This window comes from Cucurbita moschata, unplaced genomic scaffold (genome assembly GCF_002738365.1).
Source record: "Cucurbita moschata cultivar Rifu unplaced genomic scaffold, Cmos_1.0 Cmo_Scf00027, whole genome shotgun sequence".
NCBI lineage: Eukaryota > Viridiplantae > Streptophyta > Magnoliopsida > Cucurbitales > Cucurbitaceae > Cucurbita > Cucurbita moschata.
Window position 1 is genome coordinate 1,826,114 of NW_019268543.1, and position 17,913 is coordinate 1,844,026.

Sequence of the window (17,913 nt, forward strand, 5' to 3'; positions counted from 1 at the left end):
CATATATATTATATTTGATATTTTATTATAAGGCAAATATCTAACATTTGCCTTATTACTATAGATATTTTTCCATTTATTGTTATTTTCATTTATTACTATTTCCATATCCTTGTAATTTATTTGATTATAAATAAGATAACTTTCACACCATTTAGGTGTGGTGGATTAATCAAACATTCACAGGTTCCATCATTTCATTGCATGTAATTGTTGCATTTAACCCCAATAGTGGGGTCACTTACTGAGTATTTCTTTAAATACTCAAGCCATGTGCTACTACATTTTTTCAAGTTAAGGCAAGACATTTATTTCTAAGACTTAGGATAGAATAGGATGTTTTAAACTTAAACGCTTGTTTATTTTATTTCGAGTCTTTTGTTGTGTCGTTTTAAAGATGTTTTCGAAACACGTAAGTTCATGGCTGTGTTTTAAGTTAAAGGTTATGTTTTATGGAATTTAAATGAAGTCTTCCACATTCAATGTTTATGGGATGTATACAGTAGCGACCTTAAATTAAGTAGAAAATTTCGGGTTGTTACAAGAATAATAATGCGTAATGATATTTTCCTTATAATAAAGGGTAGCACCATTATTCTTACATCAATATATACTCCCGATCTTACCCAAAAAACACTCATATTGTCCACTTTGAGCACAAGTTCTCATGCCTTTGCTTTGACCTTCCCCAAAAGGCATCATATCAATGAAGATAGTATTCCTCACTTATAAACTCATGATTTTTCACTGAATTAATGAAGGTGAGATTCACTCTCAATAATCTTCAACAATCACTCTCTGTTTATGTTTATCCTACGAGAGTTGTTGCCGCTATCTGTGTTTTCTCGTTGGTTAAGTATGATATGAAGAACAGCGGAAAAAGTCACAAACACAAATATATAATATATGAATAAACAATTTCTATCTCATAATTTTTTTGAAAAAAAAAAGCTTAAAATATTAATTTTATTTTACTTCTTGCTCACGAGTATGTTTCTTAAATTGGTTCCAACACTTTTGTTACTTTTATTTTTTGAGAGCTATTTATTAAAATAAAGTAATAATCAAAGTATATTTTTTTTGAACTTTTTTAATTAATTTAATATAGTATTTTATAATTAATTTGAAAATTATATTTTTATCCCAATTTACAAATTGTGGATTGGTATAAATAGGGATGAATATGTTGGTGAAGGCATTGCAAACCAGACTCCAGAGAACCCTTCTACCACTGCTCTTTGTTTCTAGTTTCCCTGTTTCTCCTCAGTTCAAAATGGAGCCCTGCGGCTGTCCCAATACAAATGAGAAGAGTCGAGCAGCAATAGAAAATGAAACTGGTACTTCTAATCCTGTGGTAGTATACATTGATCGTATTCTTCAACAATCTGTTTCATCCTGTTCTTCCGACGGTACCATTTTCAAGGTTCCAGAACCTCTGCGCAGCATCAACCCAGAAGCTTATACGCCCAGTGCCATCTCTATCGGCCCTTTTCACTCCGATAGAAAAGATCTTAGAGCTAATTCACTCAAACCCATGTACCTTCAACACTTCCTTCATCTCAGCCATCTCTCCGTGAACAGGATTGTAGAAACAGTCCAGAGTTTGGAACAAAGAGCTCGCTGTTGTTACACAGAATCCATCGAGATGAGCAGCGATAAATTTGTGCAACTTCTAGTCTTGGATGCCTGTTTCGTGGTCATGCATCTCATCTGTTTGATGTACCCAAAGTTGGATACCCCAAAAGGGGCGAATTTATGGCAATCCTGGAATGAAATATTTCATGATCTGATGCTGCTTGAAAACCAGCTTCCCTTCTTCCTTCTCCAATCTTTATACCACCTCTTTGCCCCCTCTCTACCTTTACTGAAAGATGAGAGTTTCATTCAAATTGTTCATCGTTATTTCTCAGAACAGAATAATCCAGAGTTGTTTCTTATCGATGTCAAACTACTTTCGGCTGACAACGTGAATCATTTTGTCGATTTAGTAAGAATACGTAAAACTGAAATATTATTCGATGAAATGTTCATCAAACACATAGTTTGGCCACCGAGTGCCACCGAGCTTCACGAATGCGGCGTTATTTTCAAGAGGGAGAAGGAAATAAAATTTGATGACCAAGGTGGGTATCTACTACTGCCGTCAATCAACATAGACGACAGTTTTGAAAAGCGTGTGAGAAACATTATAGCTTATGAGCAATACCATAGTGAATTTGAGTTATGGAACAAGGTGAGAAACTTGGCTTTGATTATGACGTCGTTGGTCCAGTCAGACCAAGACGTGAAATTGCTGATTGAGGCAGGGATCATAGAGAACGAATTGGGTAGTATCAAAGGTGTTACCCAATTATTCAACAACCTCTTTAAGCACACCTACGTTGGAATCAACTACTACCATTCTGATTGCCAAAAAATGAAAGATTATTGCAAGCGCCGCCACCATCGTTGGATGACATCGTTGCGGCGCAACTATTTCAGCACGCCATGGCTCAGTGCTTCCACCATTGCAGCCATCCTCCTCCTTGCCCTCACTCTTACACAGACCATCGTGGCTGTACTCACTGAATTCAAAAAAAGTTCTTAATTGGATCCAATCTTAATGATGCTTTTCGGAGTTTAGATTTCAACTAGATCTGAGTTCGTTGGGAGTACACATTTTAACCGTTATGTTCAAGTTGGGTCTATTAAATTTATATTGAAAGCTTGTACCATTTTCAACTTTAAGTGACAACTCCTTCCATTTGGGTTCATAACTATGTGAAACAAAAACAAAAACAATTATAATCACAAATGAATAGAAGAAAAAAAAAAAACAACACTTTCTTCTTGCAGAGGAAAAAAAAAGTAAAGCTCTAGATTTTGTTTGTAACTACTTTAAAATTAGTAGATATTCTTTCTATAAATCTTTAATTTATTATCTTACATCAAAATTATAATTATTATTTATCCAATTTTGATCAAAATTAATTTATACCTCTGAGATTTAATGTTTTGTTAATGATGTTTGAGAAAAGAATGCTTATGAGTTAATTAATAATTAAAGTATTTTCAACCATTTTATTATATTATTTAATTTTTAATGGTAGTTAAAATATTTTATTTTATAAGTTAATTAAATGTTGTATATAGTAGAGTAAATGATATAAAATGAGATAAAGTATACTTTTTTTAATTTAATTTTTACTAATTTATACGTCTATGATAAATAAAATGCCTTCAATTTTAAGTTTTTGAATTTATTTAACCGTCAATATTAATTAATAGGTATAATATTTACACTCATGATTATTATGTTTGTATGCCTTCCATTTTAAGTTTTAATATGTCAAAGTTATATAAAAATAAAAATTAAAAAAAAATCTTCATTGATAATAATATTTATATTCATGATTATTATGTTTGTATTAATTTATGATAGTTAGGAAATTAAACATAATGGTAATATTTAATTAATAGTCAAGTGTAAGAATTTAAATATAATAATAATATATGTCAATAATTATTATTGAATTAGGTTTATTTCTATCGATGAAAAAAAAGTATTTTGATAAAATTTATACTAAAGCTTTAGTCAAATTGAAGTTTCAAATTCAAAAAGAAAGAAAACATAACGTTTTATTAAAAAATGCTTTTACAAATAATTATATGAAAATTCTTAGCACATGAGTATCACTTTTCAAAAATATTATATTACAAACCACGTGCCCTTAGAAGATTCCAGCTATCCGATACAGTATGATTAAGAAGATAAAGAGAATGTTTTATCGAGTAGAATGACAATGAGACATTAAGTTGGCCTCTAGCTAGCTGTAAACAAAGAATTAATAAATTTATTATGCACGACTACATTTAGAATAACCTTTTAAATTCTTTTTTTATCGTTACCACGGATAACATAAATAAATAAAGGGAAAAGAAACTTCATTTTAGGCCATATGCATGAAGTAACATAAAGAATAAATAGGTTTGTGCTTACTTCTCTTGCACTTCAAAATACATCACAAAAGATGAGGGGAACATAAAGAACCCCTCTCCCAAAATTTATTTATTTATTTATTTTATTTTTTACTGTCAAAAGCTATTGAATTGTATGTTAATTTCCTTTTTTTTCCTTTCTCATAAATGGGTATTTAAAATATAAATTCAATCTCTCAAAATTTATTTTTGTATCTAATAGATCCTTAAACTTCTGATTTAGTTAGTTTAAACCTTAAAAATGTCAAATAACTGTGTCCATGTGTCTAATAGATCTTTTGTATTTTTAACATTTTTTAAAAAAATTAATGGATCTACAATAAATTTTAAATTTGTGTCCAAATGAATAACCAATTTTTAAGATATAATAATTTAATACCAAAATTTTAATTAATTAATATTATTATTATGAAGTTGGATTGGATTAAATTCTCGTTTTAATACCAAAATTTTAATTAATTAGAGATAGGTTGACAATAAAAGTAATTTGAATCATCATCCAAAAATAGAAATTGAGGTTTAGTGAAAGTATATATTTTGAGTTATTTTATAGTAATAAAATAAAATAAAATAGTTGATCAAATTTTAACCTAAAGTATTAATATGATATGAGGGAAAGATGTTTATAAAGAGTTAGAATTAATTGGGTTGTTAAACCTACAAGTGATAAAGGGAAATAAGGCCAAACAAAGGGCAGCCTTCCACGTATTTGGATTTTCTAATTTTGTCACTTTAATAAAAGTGGGAATTTCTTTACTCCTTTTCCATTCTTGTTTCTCATACAACAAACCATGCAACTTTGTAAGCTAAGTATCCATAAATTAAATTATATATATCATTAATGACGTATCAATGGTTGAACGACTAAAATTTCTCGTCATCTTATTCTATTCGTTACAAATATATATATGCATTTTTTATATCCCGTCAATTTTACTATTAATATTCTCACATATTACAATGTTAATATTATTATTAAATCCTAGACTTTTATGTATTCCAACTAGATTTGGTGAACCAAATTAATATGAATTAAAATAGTCTATGAAGTGTGTCTATTTAATTCATAGACTAGTAAAAATTGGCATTAGTTTTTAAAATTCAGACAAAATTTAAAATTTTGAGTTTTATAATACATGAATTTATATTTATATTTAATAGAACAATTTTTTTTTAAGTGTACTAGACACGAAGTTATATTAGCGACCTATAAAATAGGTAATTGAAAATGTAAAGATTTCATATAGATACTAAACTCATAGCTTGACTATTTAAGTAATTGTCATTTGAGAGGGAGGAGAAACATAGGCTTGGGTTCTTATTTTCTTTCAAAAAGACTCTTCCTTTCTTCTCTCATTTTCGTTCCCCACCGACATCTTCTTTCATCAAGTCTGAGATAATTGAGAGGAATTTTGTAAGTATGATAGCATGAGAGATACAGTTGTAAACACTTTGGTTTTAGTGATTGACTACTACCTGTAGATGTAGGAGAATTTCTTTTCTTTTAACCATGTAAATCTTTGTGTCTCTTTGTTCATTTATGTTCGTGGGTAGGTGAGTACAATAGCTCTTGCTTCCACTTCCACTACAATGTGATCATTTATGTCAGGTCCATCGTAATATACCTTGGTTATCAAAAGCTAGTCTTCGTATTTCTTCCACTTCCAATACCTTTCTCTTCTTACTCCACAAATGTCTTATGATACGACAGAAATAAATTAGAGAGACGGAACAACTTTATGGTAATGTTGTCATATTCATCAAAAAATAATGGAACAACTACCTCCTATTATTGAGTTTACACATAATTTGATAAAAAAAAAATTGATGCGACAATTATTACATTGGTTTCATAAATCTATCTTTCTTATTTTTGGACTTAGAATTAAAATGCACAATAGTTTTATAGCATAATTCATATAGCTATTTATGTTAACCGTTGAGGATGGTTGGGAGGGAGTTCCACATTGACTAATTTAGGGATGTATTCTCCATTTGTAGAAGATGATACCCACTCTCCATTATATATCTTGCATACATATTTTTGCAACATGGATTGGTACATCCATATGAACTTTCTAGTCCCTTGTCGAGAACACCGAAGCACTTCGTCGATTTCTTAAGCTTGTACTTTGTTGTTCCCAAGGGGTCTTCTGTGGTCAACATTAATGAAATCAATTTTACTATTCCTCCATCAATAACTAAGCTCTCCGAGGCTTGGTGTCACCCTCAAGAAAGCAAAAGATGTCAAATTTGTGATGGAAATAAGCTTTGAAAATGAGGTTTTCAAAATTCCACCTTTACATTTGATGATAACTTTGAAATCATGATGCGAAACTTGGTAGTATTTGAGCATTTTTCCTCGGCAAATGAGAGCAAGTGTATCCAATATATCCCATTCATGGATTATTTGATAAGCACCGAGGAAGACGTAAGTTTATTTGAGAATGCCAAAATCATAATCAACGATATTGGAGGCAGTGCTAAAGAAATTTCAAAACTGTTTAACAATCTTGGTAAATTTGCCACAGTCCCACATAGTACCCACTTTAACAAAATCACTATTGGTTTACATGAGCACTGCAATAGACGTTGGAACCGAGTGAAAGCTACACTCAGACATGACTATTTTTATACACCATAGGCTTCAATTGCTGCTTCCTATGCTATCTTGGTCATTATTATGACCCTCCTTCAAACTATATTTTCTGGTATATCTGCCTTTCCTAAATAATCTAACTCTATCCATCTATATAATATATGTATGTTTTTTTTTAAAAAAAAAAATTTACACTATTTCTCTTGTATCTGGTTAAAGGTTATCCTTATATTTACCGATTTTTTTTTCTAATAAACAAATACGTTATATTTATGACTGTTACCTTGCCTTTACTAAATTATTTTATTTTATTATATATAGTTTAATGGCATATCAAATATTGAATGGAACGACTTCTTCCACTATTATATGTGCTAAGATAAGACATTTTCGTAATGTTATATCTTACCCAAATGTTACTAATGGTTTTTGTTCACAAATCTTGTTTTAATTTGAAATGATAAATTAATAATCCATGGTAAAAATTTAAAATATAAGGATAGTACTGAATTAATAAACAATAAAGAGCACATTAAAACATTATTATTTGACATTGACATATACACGTAAAGATATCTAATGTGAAGGTTTTTTTTTTCCTTCAATCGAGAGAATTGTTTTTAAACGTAGGAAATAATTTAAGGATTAAAATGAATCAAGATTCGTTAATGCAACAAAATATGGGAGGTCAAGAGTTTTATTTTGAGATTATATAAAACAAGTAATGTTATATTTGTAAGGGATCTTGTTTGTAGAGTGATTTGAATCTTACACAACAAGTGTTTTTACATTGAGATATTCAATCAACAAGGTAATCCAAATCTTTCTATTGCAGTGATCCATTATCATTTGGTATTAGAACTTTTCCTTGTGTTTGATTCTTTATTAGAGTTTCTTGTGAAAACTACTCAAACTTAGATGAAAGAAACTCGAAATTTCTATGCATAACCAATAAATATGAACGAAGAGAATTTGTTTAAAATGACAGCGTTTAGAGATTGTTTCCTAATGAGGTTTTAATAAAAATTAAAGATATTAGTAAGGTAAGACAAAATAATGGAGAGTGAGAGATGTTTGGGCATGAACGTAGTAGTAAGAGGAGATTTATGAGATACCAACCCAACTTAAATAAATTGTCCTTCACTTGTGTGTGTTTACTCCTCCCCATGATCATTTATGAAAACTATTAATAATTTAATTAAAAAATTCTCGACAAACCATTTATCTTTGGACTCTAGAGTTTAAATGCACTTTGTTTAGTAGATTTAAAACGTGTTGTATAAAAAAGAATTTAATATTGTCTTCAAAATCAATAAAATTAAAAACATTAGTACGAAGAAGACAAGTCTACCTGGAAACAATAATTATGGGATGAAAAAGAACGAGGAAAGTAGATGAAAATTAAGAGTGGGTCTTAAACAGTTAGAAATAGAGGACACCGTCTCATTGTCCTTTTAATTCACCTAACCTCATAAATGTTAGCCCAACCATCCATTCCTATTCCTATTCCTTACGTTTATTCATCATTTACTTAATTTCTAAAATATATACTCATACCTCTTTATTCAAGGAAATTAAAACATATGGGCTTATCGGTCCAAATTGAAAAATAGTCATACCCATGTTTATCAAGCAAACGACATACCTTACAATATGACATAAATTAGTGAGATTGAACAATTTTGTGGTAACTTTGTAACCAAATGACTACCTAGTTTTAAAACTAGAGAGAAGTTTCCACACTTTTATAAAGAAATGCCTCTCCAACCGGTGTCAGACTTCATAAGCTACCGCTCGGTGTCTGACTCTAATACCATTTATTACAGCTCAAGTCCATTGCTAGCTGATATTGTCCGTTTTGACCCATTACGTATTGTCGTAAGTCATATGCATTTTAAAATCAAGAGGCTGGCAGTGATAATATAACGATCTAAAATGGAGAATATCAACTAGCTGTGAACTTAGACGGTTACAATTGGCCATCATATAGCTTGTATCTCTCAATCGTTGGAGTCGATCTTGTAGATAACAGAACTCGCGTAGTCGTGAGAAAAGCACCCTCTAAAAACATTAAAATTTATTTGATTAATTAAAAAGTTTTTCAATATGATACTCATGTAAACCCGGATATTGGGTGAACAAGTATCCAACAAGTTTTGAAGGAAATGAAGAGTGAGGGCGAGTTCTTGAGCTGTCTATATAATTACTCCTCCATGTGATCATATATGTGAGGCCGCCATTAGTGGTAGTTTACTTGGTCATCCCAACCTTAGCCTTCTTATTTCTTCTACTTCCAAGACCTTCTCTTCTTACTCCACACATCTCTTCCATTCTTCCCTCAATTTGCAGACAAGGTACTTCTTCATTTTCATCTTCTTTCTTATTTTTTTCTTCCTTATGTATAAATATCATATGAATGGCTCTTTATTTAAACAGATTTAAAACGTGAGTACCTCCGTTAAAATGGATAATAGTGAGATTGAAGTTGATCACGTAAAAGAAGAAATTAGTGAGATTGGAATTCATCAAGTAAATGACATGTCTTACAATATGGAAGAAATTCGTGAGGCTGAACGTATTTGTGGTAATGTTGTGATATCCATAAAAAAAAATGATGAAAGAGCTGCCTCCTCATAATTTTGGATGTAGCATCCATCGAGTTCCCAAACTTCTATGCGAGATGAATAATACAATGTATACTCCTCAAGTTATTTCTATCGGTCCATTTCACCATCGTAGTCAAAAGAATTTTATAGCTGAAGAATTGAAATTCCTTGTGAAAACTACTCAAATTTGGGTAGAAGGAGCTCGAAATTACTATGCAGAACAAATAAAGCTGAGCGACGAGGATTTTATTAAAAGTGATGCTTGTGGATGGTTGTTTTCTAGTTGAGTTATTGATACATAATTATAACCAACATTACCCAGGTTCCTTACCTCAAACTCATAGAGTTTGGATTTTTTCTTATGCAAAAGAATCCACCAGATATATATTGATTTAATTAAGCTCGAAAATCAACTCCCTTTCTTCGTTCTTGAACGTCTGTTCCACTTAATACCACAAAATAATGGTGACCGCATCTCCTTCATACAACTTGCGTTTACGTTTTTACAACGTGGATTAGTACGTAATTATTATCCTTTTGGTTCCCTATATTCAACACCAAAACACTTACTCGACTGCTTGAGCTTCTACTTTGTTGACTACATAAGCCTATTCTTGGCCGAACCTTTGATGGCTTCAGAGGAAATAAGTGATGACAAGGTGTTTATTACTCCCCCATCAATGTTTGAGCTCTGCGATGCTGGTGTCACCATGAAGAAATTAGAAAATTCCAAGTCTTTGATGAACCTTGGCTATAGTACCATTAATTATCGATGATTTCTTTGAAGCTATAGTACGAAACTTGATGGCATTTGAACATTTTCCCTCAGAAAATGAGAGCAAGTGTATTCCATATATTACATTCTTGGATTATTTGATAAGCACCGAGAAAGATGTGAATATACTTGTGAAAGCCGAAATCATAGTCAACAATATTGTAGGTAGTGATAAAGAAGTTTCAAAATTGTTTAACAATCTTTGTAAATTTGTTGAACAACCAAGTGATGGCCGCTTCAACGCTATTAGCAACGCTTTACGTGAGCACTGCAATAAATCTTGGAACAAGAGGAAAGCTACACTCAAACATGACTATTTTTGTACACCATGGGCTTCTATCTCGGTTTTTGGTGCAATCTTGCTCCTTTTTCTTACCCTCCTTCAAACTATATTTTTTTTTGTATATCAGCCATTCAGAAGCAGTCAAACTTATCCATTTATGTATCTTCTAGTCCTACCTAACATGTATTTACCAATCTTATTAATAAGAAGTTTTACTATTAATTTTTTTTTCACAAATAGTATTTTCTTATACATTTGATTGGAAAGGACACTCAGTCATTTTGTTTTGTAATAGAGGACAGTGGCTAAGGTATGTTAGAATGATTTTTCTAAATTTATGAATGGTTTTAAGGGTATTTTTTAAAACTTTTTTATAGGTTAAAGTATTAATACAACTTTTTGAAAGTTTATGTATATTTATAAATCAAGATATAAACCGACGTTTTTTGGTCGTACAAGGATAATATTGAATTAATAAAAATAAAGAGTACATTAAGACATTAATTATTTAACATTTATATATACACGTAAAATTGGGAGTCTAGTCTACCTTTATGAGTCCATGCAAGCAATTGATGTCTGGTGGGTGCCAATAAAACTTTGGCCGATTTCTTCAATTCAAAGAGAATTGTTTTCAAACTTGGAAATGATTTAAGCTCTATTAACTTTTTAAGCTATATATGTATAAATGCTTATTAAGAAGAATTAAACTTCATTTATAACAACAAAAGTTTTAAGATACTTTTAAGTCAGACTTCATTTAATCTTATATGGTTACAAATTTATGATGTATAATTAAAAACTAGATTTATGGTGTTTAAGTTTTAAGACTATTTATTTGTTTTCAAGTTACATTTACATCGTAACTAATTATGGATATAAAGTATGAATGTTAAATACTCATGAAATGCCTGGTGGAAAATAAAAAATTTTCATTTTGAGGCTATATAAAGTCTTGTACGTTGTGTTTGTAAGGGAAATTTAGAAAATGTAGTAGAAATAGCATTTGTGTTTTTTAGTCAATGACTAAACTTCTTTGTAATTTTATGTAATTTAGATTGTATGTTTAGAATCATTCAAGCTGGACACGATCAATCTTACTTTTGTTGTGATTCGAATCTCAAACAAGTGTTTTTGTTTTGATATATTTGATCAACAAATTAATCTAAATCTTTATTCCTTTGTAGTGATTTCTTATCATTTGGTATCGAAACTTTCTGTGAATTTGATTCCTTATCAGAATTCCTCATAAAAACTACGAAAGAAATCCAAAATTGTTATGAAGAAACCGTAAATATAAACGAAGAGAATTTCTTAACGGAGTTTAAATAGAGTCTTGGTGACTAATAAAATTAAAGATACGAGTCAGACAAAATAATGGAGAGTGAGAGATGTTTGGGTATGAACGTAGTAGTAAGAGGACATTTATAAGATACCAACCCAACTTAAATAAGTGGTCCTTCCCTTCGTAGGTTTACTCTTTATGTACTTTTAATTTTGGAAAAAAGAATTTAACATTGTCGTCAAAACCAATAAAATTAAAAACATTAGTAGGAAGAAGACAAATCTACTTGAAGTTAAGTGTGTAATGAAAGAACAATTATGGGATGAAGGAGAACCACAAGTTTGAAAGAAAGTAGATAGAAATTAAGAGTGGGTCTTAAATGGTTAGAAATACAGGACATTGTCTCATTGTGGTTTTAATTGACCTATGTTGACTCTTCACGTGATAATGTTAGCCCTACCCGCCCATCGCTAGTTGATATATACTTTGGTTATCACAAGCTTAGCTTAGCTATTCATTCACTCATCTTCATTTGCTACCAGCACCTTCTTCCATCAATTTGCAGGCAAGGTACTTCTTCCTCGCTCCTTTTTTATTTTTATTTTTATTTTTTATTAATTATTTATAAATTAGTTTGTGTGAGTTGTAAAATATTCATTATTTAGTTAGTTTCTAAAGTATATATGCATGGTTCCTTGTTCAAGCTAATTTGAATACGTTGATATTTTTCGGTTCAAACGACATATCTTATAATATGGTAAAAATTCATGAGGTTGAACAAATTTGTGAAAATGTTGTGATGTCTATAAGAGATAGACTGGAACAACGACCTCCTGTTAATAGAGAACCTAGCATCTATCGAGTTCCCAAACTGCTACGCGAGATGAATAATAAAGCCTATATCCCTCAAGTCATTTCCATCGGTCCATTTTACCATCGAAGTCCAGATTTGATAACCACAGAACAGTATAAAGTTCAAGGTCTTAGTAACTTTCTAATTCGTCTGAGTAATAAGATGGAATGCTTGAATAACCCGGGAAACCCATTGGAGGTCCTTGTGAGAAATACTCAAAGTTATGTGGATGAATATCGAAATTGCTATGGTGAACCCATAAACATGAATGACAAAGATTTTATTGAAATGATGATTGTGGATGGTGGTTTTATAGTGGAGTTTTTGATACTACATTATGGCCAATACAAACAAGATGTCTTCCCTACCATTTCAAGCAATGTAGATTATTCATTCTACAAAAGAATCCCTGATATAGATCTTGATTTGATTAAGTTAGAAAATCAAATCCCTTTCTCGGTTCTTGAACATATGTTTGAACTTATACTAGAAGATGATACCCCCATCTCCGTTATAGAGCTTGCAAACGTGTTTTTGCAACATGGATTGGTACATCCATATGAACTTTCTACTCCCTTGCCGAGAACACCGAAGCACTTCGTCGATTTCTTAAGCTTGTACTTTGTCGTTTCCACGGGGTCTTCTGTGGTCAACATTGATGAAACTGATTTTACTATTCCTCCATCAATAACTAAGCTCTGCCAGGCTGGTGTCACCATCAAGAAAGCAGAAGATGTCAAATTTGTGATGGACATAAGTTTTGAAAATGGGATTTTCAAAATTCCACCTTTGCATATTGATGATAACTTTGAAACCATGATTCGAAACTTGATAGCATTTGAGCAAATTTCCTTAGCAAAGGAGAGCAAGTGTATCCAATATATCACATTCATGGATTATTTGATAAGCACAGAGGAAGACGTGAATTTACTTGAGAATGCCGGAATTATAATCAACGATATTGGAGGCAGTGCTAAAGAAGTTTCAAAACTGTTTAACGATCTCTGTAAATTTGTCACAGTCCCAGATGATACCCACTTCAATTATATCAGTGCTGCCTTACTTGAACGTTGCAATAGACGTTGGAACAGCACAAAAGCTACACTCAAACGTGACTATTTTTATACACCATGGGCTTCTGTGGCTGCCTTTGGTGCTATCTCGGTTATTATTCTGGCCATCCTTCAAACTATATTTTCTGGCATATCTACATTTCAGAAATAGTCAATTCTATCCACATATATATATATATATATATATTTTTTTTTTGTTTTTGCTCGGTTGCTCCTTTACCTTATAAATGTTATCCTTGTATTTACCAATGTTCTTTTTAAAAATAAAAAATATGTTATATTTGTATCTGTTACCCTACCTTTACTAATCATTTATAATTTGTATTTATTATATTTATATATATATATATCTTCCTTCACATTGTTTTCCATAGAAGAAGCAAAATAGAATGGTAGGAGTCCCTTAAATAAAATTATATACATATAATTTAATGACATTTGGATAAGACATTTTTATTTATTTTTAGGTTACATCGGTATCATAACTAATTATGATCATAAAGTAGGAATGTTACAAACTCTTGAAATGACTCCAGAAAAGTTAAGAGTTTCATTTTAAGGGCATATAAGCTCATGTATGTTATATTTGTAAGAAAAACTTAGAAAATGCAGTAAAAACAACATTTGTGCTTTCTTTAGTTAATGAATTTTTTTACAATTCTATGTAGCTCAAATTGCATGTTTAAAATCATTCAAGTTGGACAAGATGATCCTGTTTGTGGTGTGATTCGAACCTCAAACAAATATTTTTATCTTGAGATATTTGATCAAAAAGATAATCTAAACTTACTTCTCTTATACTAATTTCTTATACCTGAACTTCTCAGCAGACAAAATAATGAAGAGTGAGAGATGCTCGAGTATGTAGGTAGTACAAATACGACATTTATGAGATACCAACCCGCTTAAATAAATTGTCAATGGAGAGGAAGGAGAACCACAAGTATCAAGGAAAGTAGATAGAAATGAAGTGTGACTGCCAACAACACTGTCTCATTGTCCTTTACCTTTACCTTTACTCGGGGTGGTCACCTTTAGTTTTGGATGAAAACTATTAATAATTTAATTAAAAAAATTCTAGACAAACCATTTATCTTTGGACTCCGAGGTCTAAATGCACTTAATTTTGGTAGATATAAAGCATGCATGTATAATGTCTTCAAAACTAATAAAATTAAAAACATTAGTACGAAGAAGACAAGTCTAGCTGGGGAACAATTGTGAGATGAAGGAGAAGCAGGAAAGTAGATGAAAATTAAGAGTGAGTCTTAAATGGTTAGAAATAGAGGACACTATCTCAATGTCCTTTTAATTAACCTATAATGTTCACTCTCTCCCTCGTATGGGCTTATATGTGAGGCCGCCATTAGTGGTATACTTGGTCATCCCAACCTAGCCTTCTTATTTCTTCCACTTCCTTCCCTCATTTTCATTCACCACCATCTTCTTCCACCAACTTGCATACAAGGTATCTATGCATTAAATTCATTTTTGTTTCCTTATTTTCCTTCATTTTTAAGTATATATGCATTACTTTTTATTCGAGGAAATTTGAAAACGTGGATGTTAGTTTGAAATGGAAAATAGTCAGACTGAAGTTGATCAGGCAAACGACAAATCATGCAATATAGGAGGAATTAATGAATCTGAACAAGGTGAACAACCTCGTCGTAATGTTGTACTATCCATAAAAGAAATGATAGACAAGCTACCTCCTGTTAATGTAGAATGTAGCATCTTTCGAGTTCCTAAACTGTTACGCAGTATGAATCATAGAGCCTATACCCCTTAAGTCATTTCCATAGGTCTATTTCACCACCATCGAAAGGATTTGTTAGTTACTGAGCCATATAAACTTCGACGTTTTTTGAACTTTCTAAGCCGTCTAGGTAATGAGAGGGATTCATTGGAGTTGCTTAAGAAAAATACTCAAACTTGAATGAAAGAAGTTCGAAATTGCTATGCAGAGCCCATAAACATGAATGATAAGGAATTTGTTAACATGATGGTTGTGGATGGTTGTTTCCTAGTAGAGTTTTTGATACAACATCACAACGGACGCTACCCAAATACATGCTTCCAAACTCCAAACAATTTAGATTTTACCTTCCACCAAAGATCTATCAAGCTATTTACTGATTTGATTATGTTGGAAAATCAAGTCCCTTTCTTCCTTCTTGAACGTCTGTTCCGCCTCATACCAAATATACCTCTGTCTCCTTTATAGAATTAACATATATATTTTTTAAATGCGAACTTGTTGACAATTATTCTCTTCCTGATCTATCGTCCATAAAACCAAAGCACTTGGTCGATTTTTTAAGCTTCTACTTCGTCTCAAAGACGTCTCTAGAGAACAATAATAATAATAGCCCGATAACTCCTCCATTAATAACTGAGCTTCATGAGGTTGGTGTCACCATTAAGAAAGCAGAAAATGTCAAATGTGCAATGAACCTAAGTTTCAAAAATGGGATTTTCACAATCCCACCTTTAACTATTGATGATTTCTTCGAACACACCATGCGAAATCGGATAGCATTGGAGCATTTTCTCTTGGGAAATGAGAGCAAGTGTATCCAATATATCGCATTCATGGATGATTTGATAAGCACAGAGAAAGACGTGAATTTACTTGTGAAAGCTGGGATCATAATCAACAATATTGGAGGCCGTGATAAAGAAGTTTCAAAGTTGTTTAACAATCTATGCAAATTTGTTGAACAACCATGTGAAGGCGAGTTCAACAATACCAGCAAAGCTTTACGTAAGCATTGTGATGGACGATGGAACAAGGCACGAGCTTCACTTATGCATAACTATTGTAATACGCCGTAGGCTTTTATCTTCACTGTACTTGTGATCCAGTGGTACTATCCATTAATCGTATTCTTCAACAACCTGTTTCATCCTATTCTTCCGACGTTACCATTTACAAGGTTCCAGAACCTCTGCGCAGCATCAACCCAGGAGCTTATACGCCCACTGTCATCTCTATCAGCCCTTTTCACTACCGTAGAAAAGATCTTATGGCTAATTCACTCAAACCCATGTCCCTTCGACACTTCCTTAATCTCAGCCATCTCTCCGTGAACACAATTGTAGAAACAGTCTAGACTTTGGAACAAAGAGCTCGCTGTTGTTATGCAGAATCCATGGAGATGAGCAGGGATGAATTTGTGGAACTTCTGGTCTTAGATGCCTGTTTCGTGGTCTTGCATCTCTTCAGTTGGGTGTACCCAAACTTGGAGACCCCAAACACGGGGAATTTATGGCAATCCTGGAATGAAATATTTGATGATCTGATGCTGCTTGAAAACCAGCTTCCCTTCTTCTTTCTCCGGTCTCTATACAACCTCTTCCTCCACTCTCAACCTTCACTGAAAGATAAGAGTTTCATTCAATTTGTTGTTAATTATTTATCCCAACACAATAACCCAGAGTTGTTTTTTATTGATATCAAACAACATTCCGCTGACAACGTGAATCATTTTGTTGATTTAGTAAGAATGCGTAATACTCGTACATATTCCCATGAAACGTTCACCGAATGCCACCGAACTTCACGAATGCGGCGTTATTTTCAGGACGGGGGATGACATAGAATTTAATGACCAAAGTAGGTGTCTACAACTGCCTCTAATCAACAATTTTGAAAAGCGTTTGAGGAACCTTATAGCTTATGAGCAATGCCATATTGGCAGTGAGTTAAGGAACGAGGTGAGCAACTTTGGTGTGTTTATGCCGTTCTTGGTCCAGTCAGACCAAGACGTGAAATTGCTGATTGAGAGAGTAATCATACGGAACGGCTTGGGTAGTATCAAAGAGGTTACCCAATTATTCAACAACCTCTGTAAGCACATCTGCGTTGGAGTCAACTACTACAATTATGATTGCAAAAGAATGAAAGATTATTGCAAGGGCTGCCGCCATCGTTGGATGACGTCGTTACAACGCAACTATTTCAGTACGCCATGGCTCATCGTCCTTCTTGCCCTCACTCTTATACATACCATTACCGCTGTAGTCACTGGATTCGAAGAACGTTCTTAATTGGATCTAATTCAAATTGTGTTTTTTCTGAATTTAGAATTCAACAACTCACGTCGAAGTTGGATCTATTAAATGTAAGTTCAAACTGTACCCTTTTTAGCTTAAGTAAGAACTCCATCCATCTATTTGGTTCATAACCATGTGAAATGATAAGAATAAAAAAATAATAAATAAATAAAGTTGTACTTTCTTCTTATAGAAAAGAAAAAAAAAATTAAAGTTTTGTTTGTTTTATTTTGTCGACTACTTTAGATATTCTTTCAAACTTTTCTTTCATCAAAATTATATTTATAGTGGAAGAATTAATTAGAAAACGTCTAATATATATATATATATATATATTTGTCTTTAATTAATATTTATGGCTTATTAGGTTTGTATTAATTTATAGTGCAAATTTATTTGAGG

At 32.0% G+C, this 17,913-nt stretch overlaps 3 protein-coding genes, 1 long non-coding RNA gene and 1 pseudogene across 4 annotated transcripts; all 5 read left to right on the forward strand.

The window, feature by feature from the left end:
- The first annotated feature begins 1,195 nt into the window (after positions 1–1,195).
- Positions 1,196–2,722, forward strand: LOC111462536 (putative UPF0481 protein At3g02645). Its single transcript, XM_023106140.1, has one exon. The coding sequence runs from the start codon at positions 1,274–1,276 to the stop codon at positions 2,585–2,587; it is 1,314 nt and encodes a 437-aa protein (XP_022961908.1). The 5' UTR covers positions 1,196–1,273; the 3' UTR covers positions 2,588–2,722.
- Positions 2,723–9,040: 6,318 nt separating this feature from the next.
- LOC111462975 lies at positions 9,041–10,631 on the forward strand (annotated as a pseudogene).
- A 1,490-nt stretch (positions 10,632–12,121) lies between these two features.
- On the forward strand, positions 12,122–13,707 carry LOC111462534 (putative UPF0481 protein At3g02645). Its single transcript, XM_023106138.1, has one exon. It carries the CDS (start codon positions 12,281–12,283, stop codon positions 13,601–13,603), a length of 1,323 nt encoding a protein of 440 aa, XP_022961906.1. The 5' UTR covers positions 12,122–12,280; the 3' UTR covers positions 13,604–13,707.
- Positions 13,708–14,831: 1,124 nt separating this feature from the next.
- On the forward strand, positions 14,832–15,031 carry LOC111462540. Its single transcript, XR_002713761.1, has 2 exons — positions 14,832–14,920; positions 14,999–15,031. It is a non-coding gene; the product is annotated as an uncharacterized LOC111462540 (long non-coding RNA).
- Positions 15,032–16,986: 1,955 nt separating this feature from the next.
- LOC111462976 lies at positions 16,987–17,505 on the forward strand. Its single transcript, XM_023106808.1, has one exon. It carries the CDS (start codon positions 16,987–16,989, stop codon positions 17,503–17,505), a length of 519 nt encoding a protein of 172 aa, XP_022962576.1.
- The last annotated feature ends 408 nt before the right edge of the window (positions 17,506–17,913 follow it).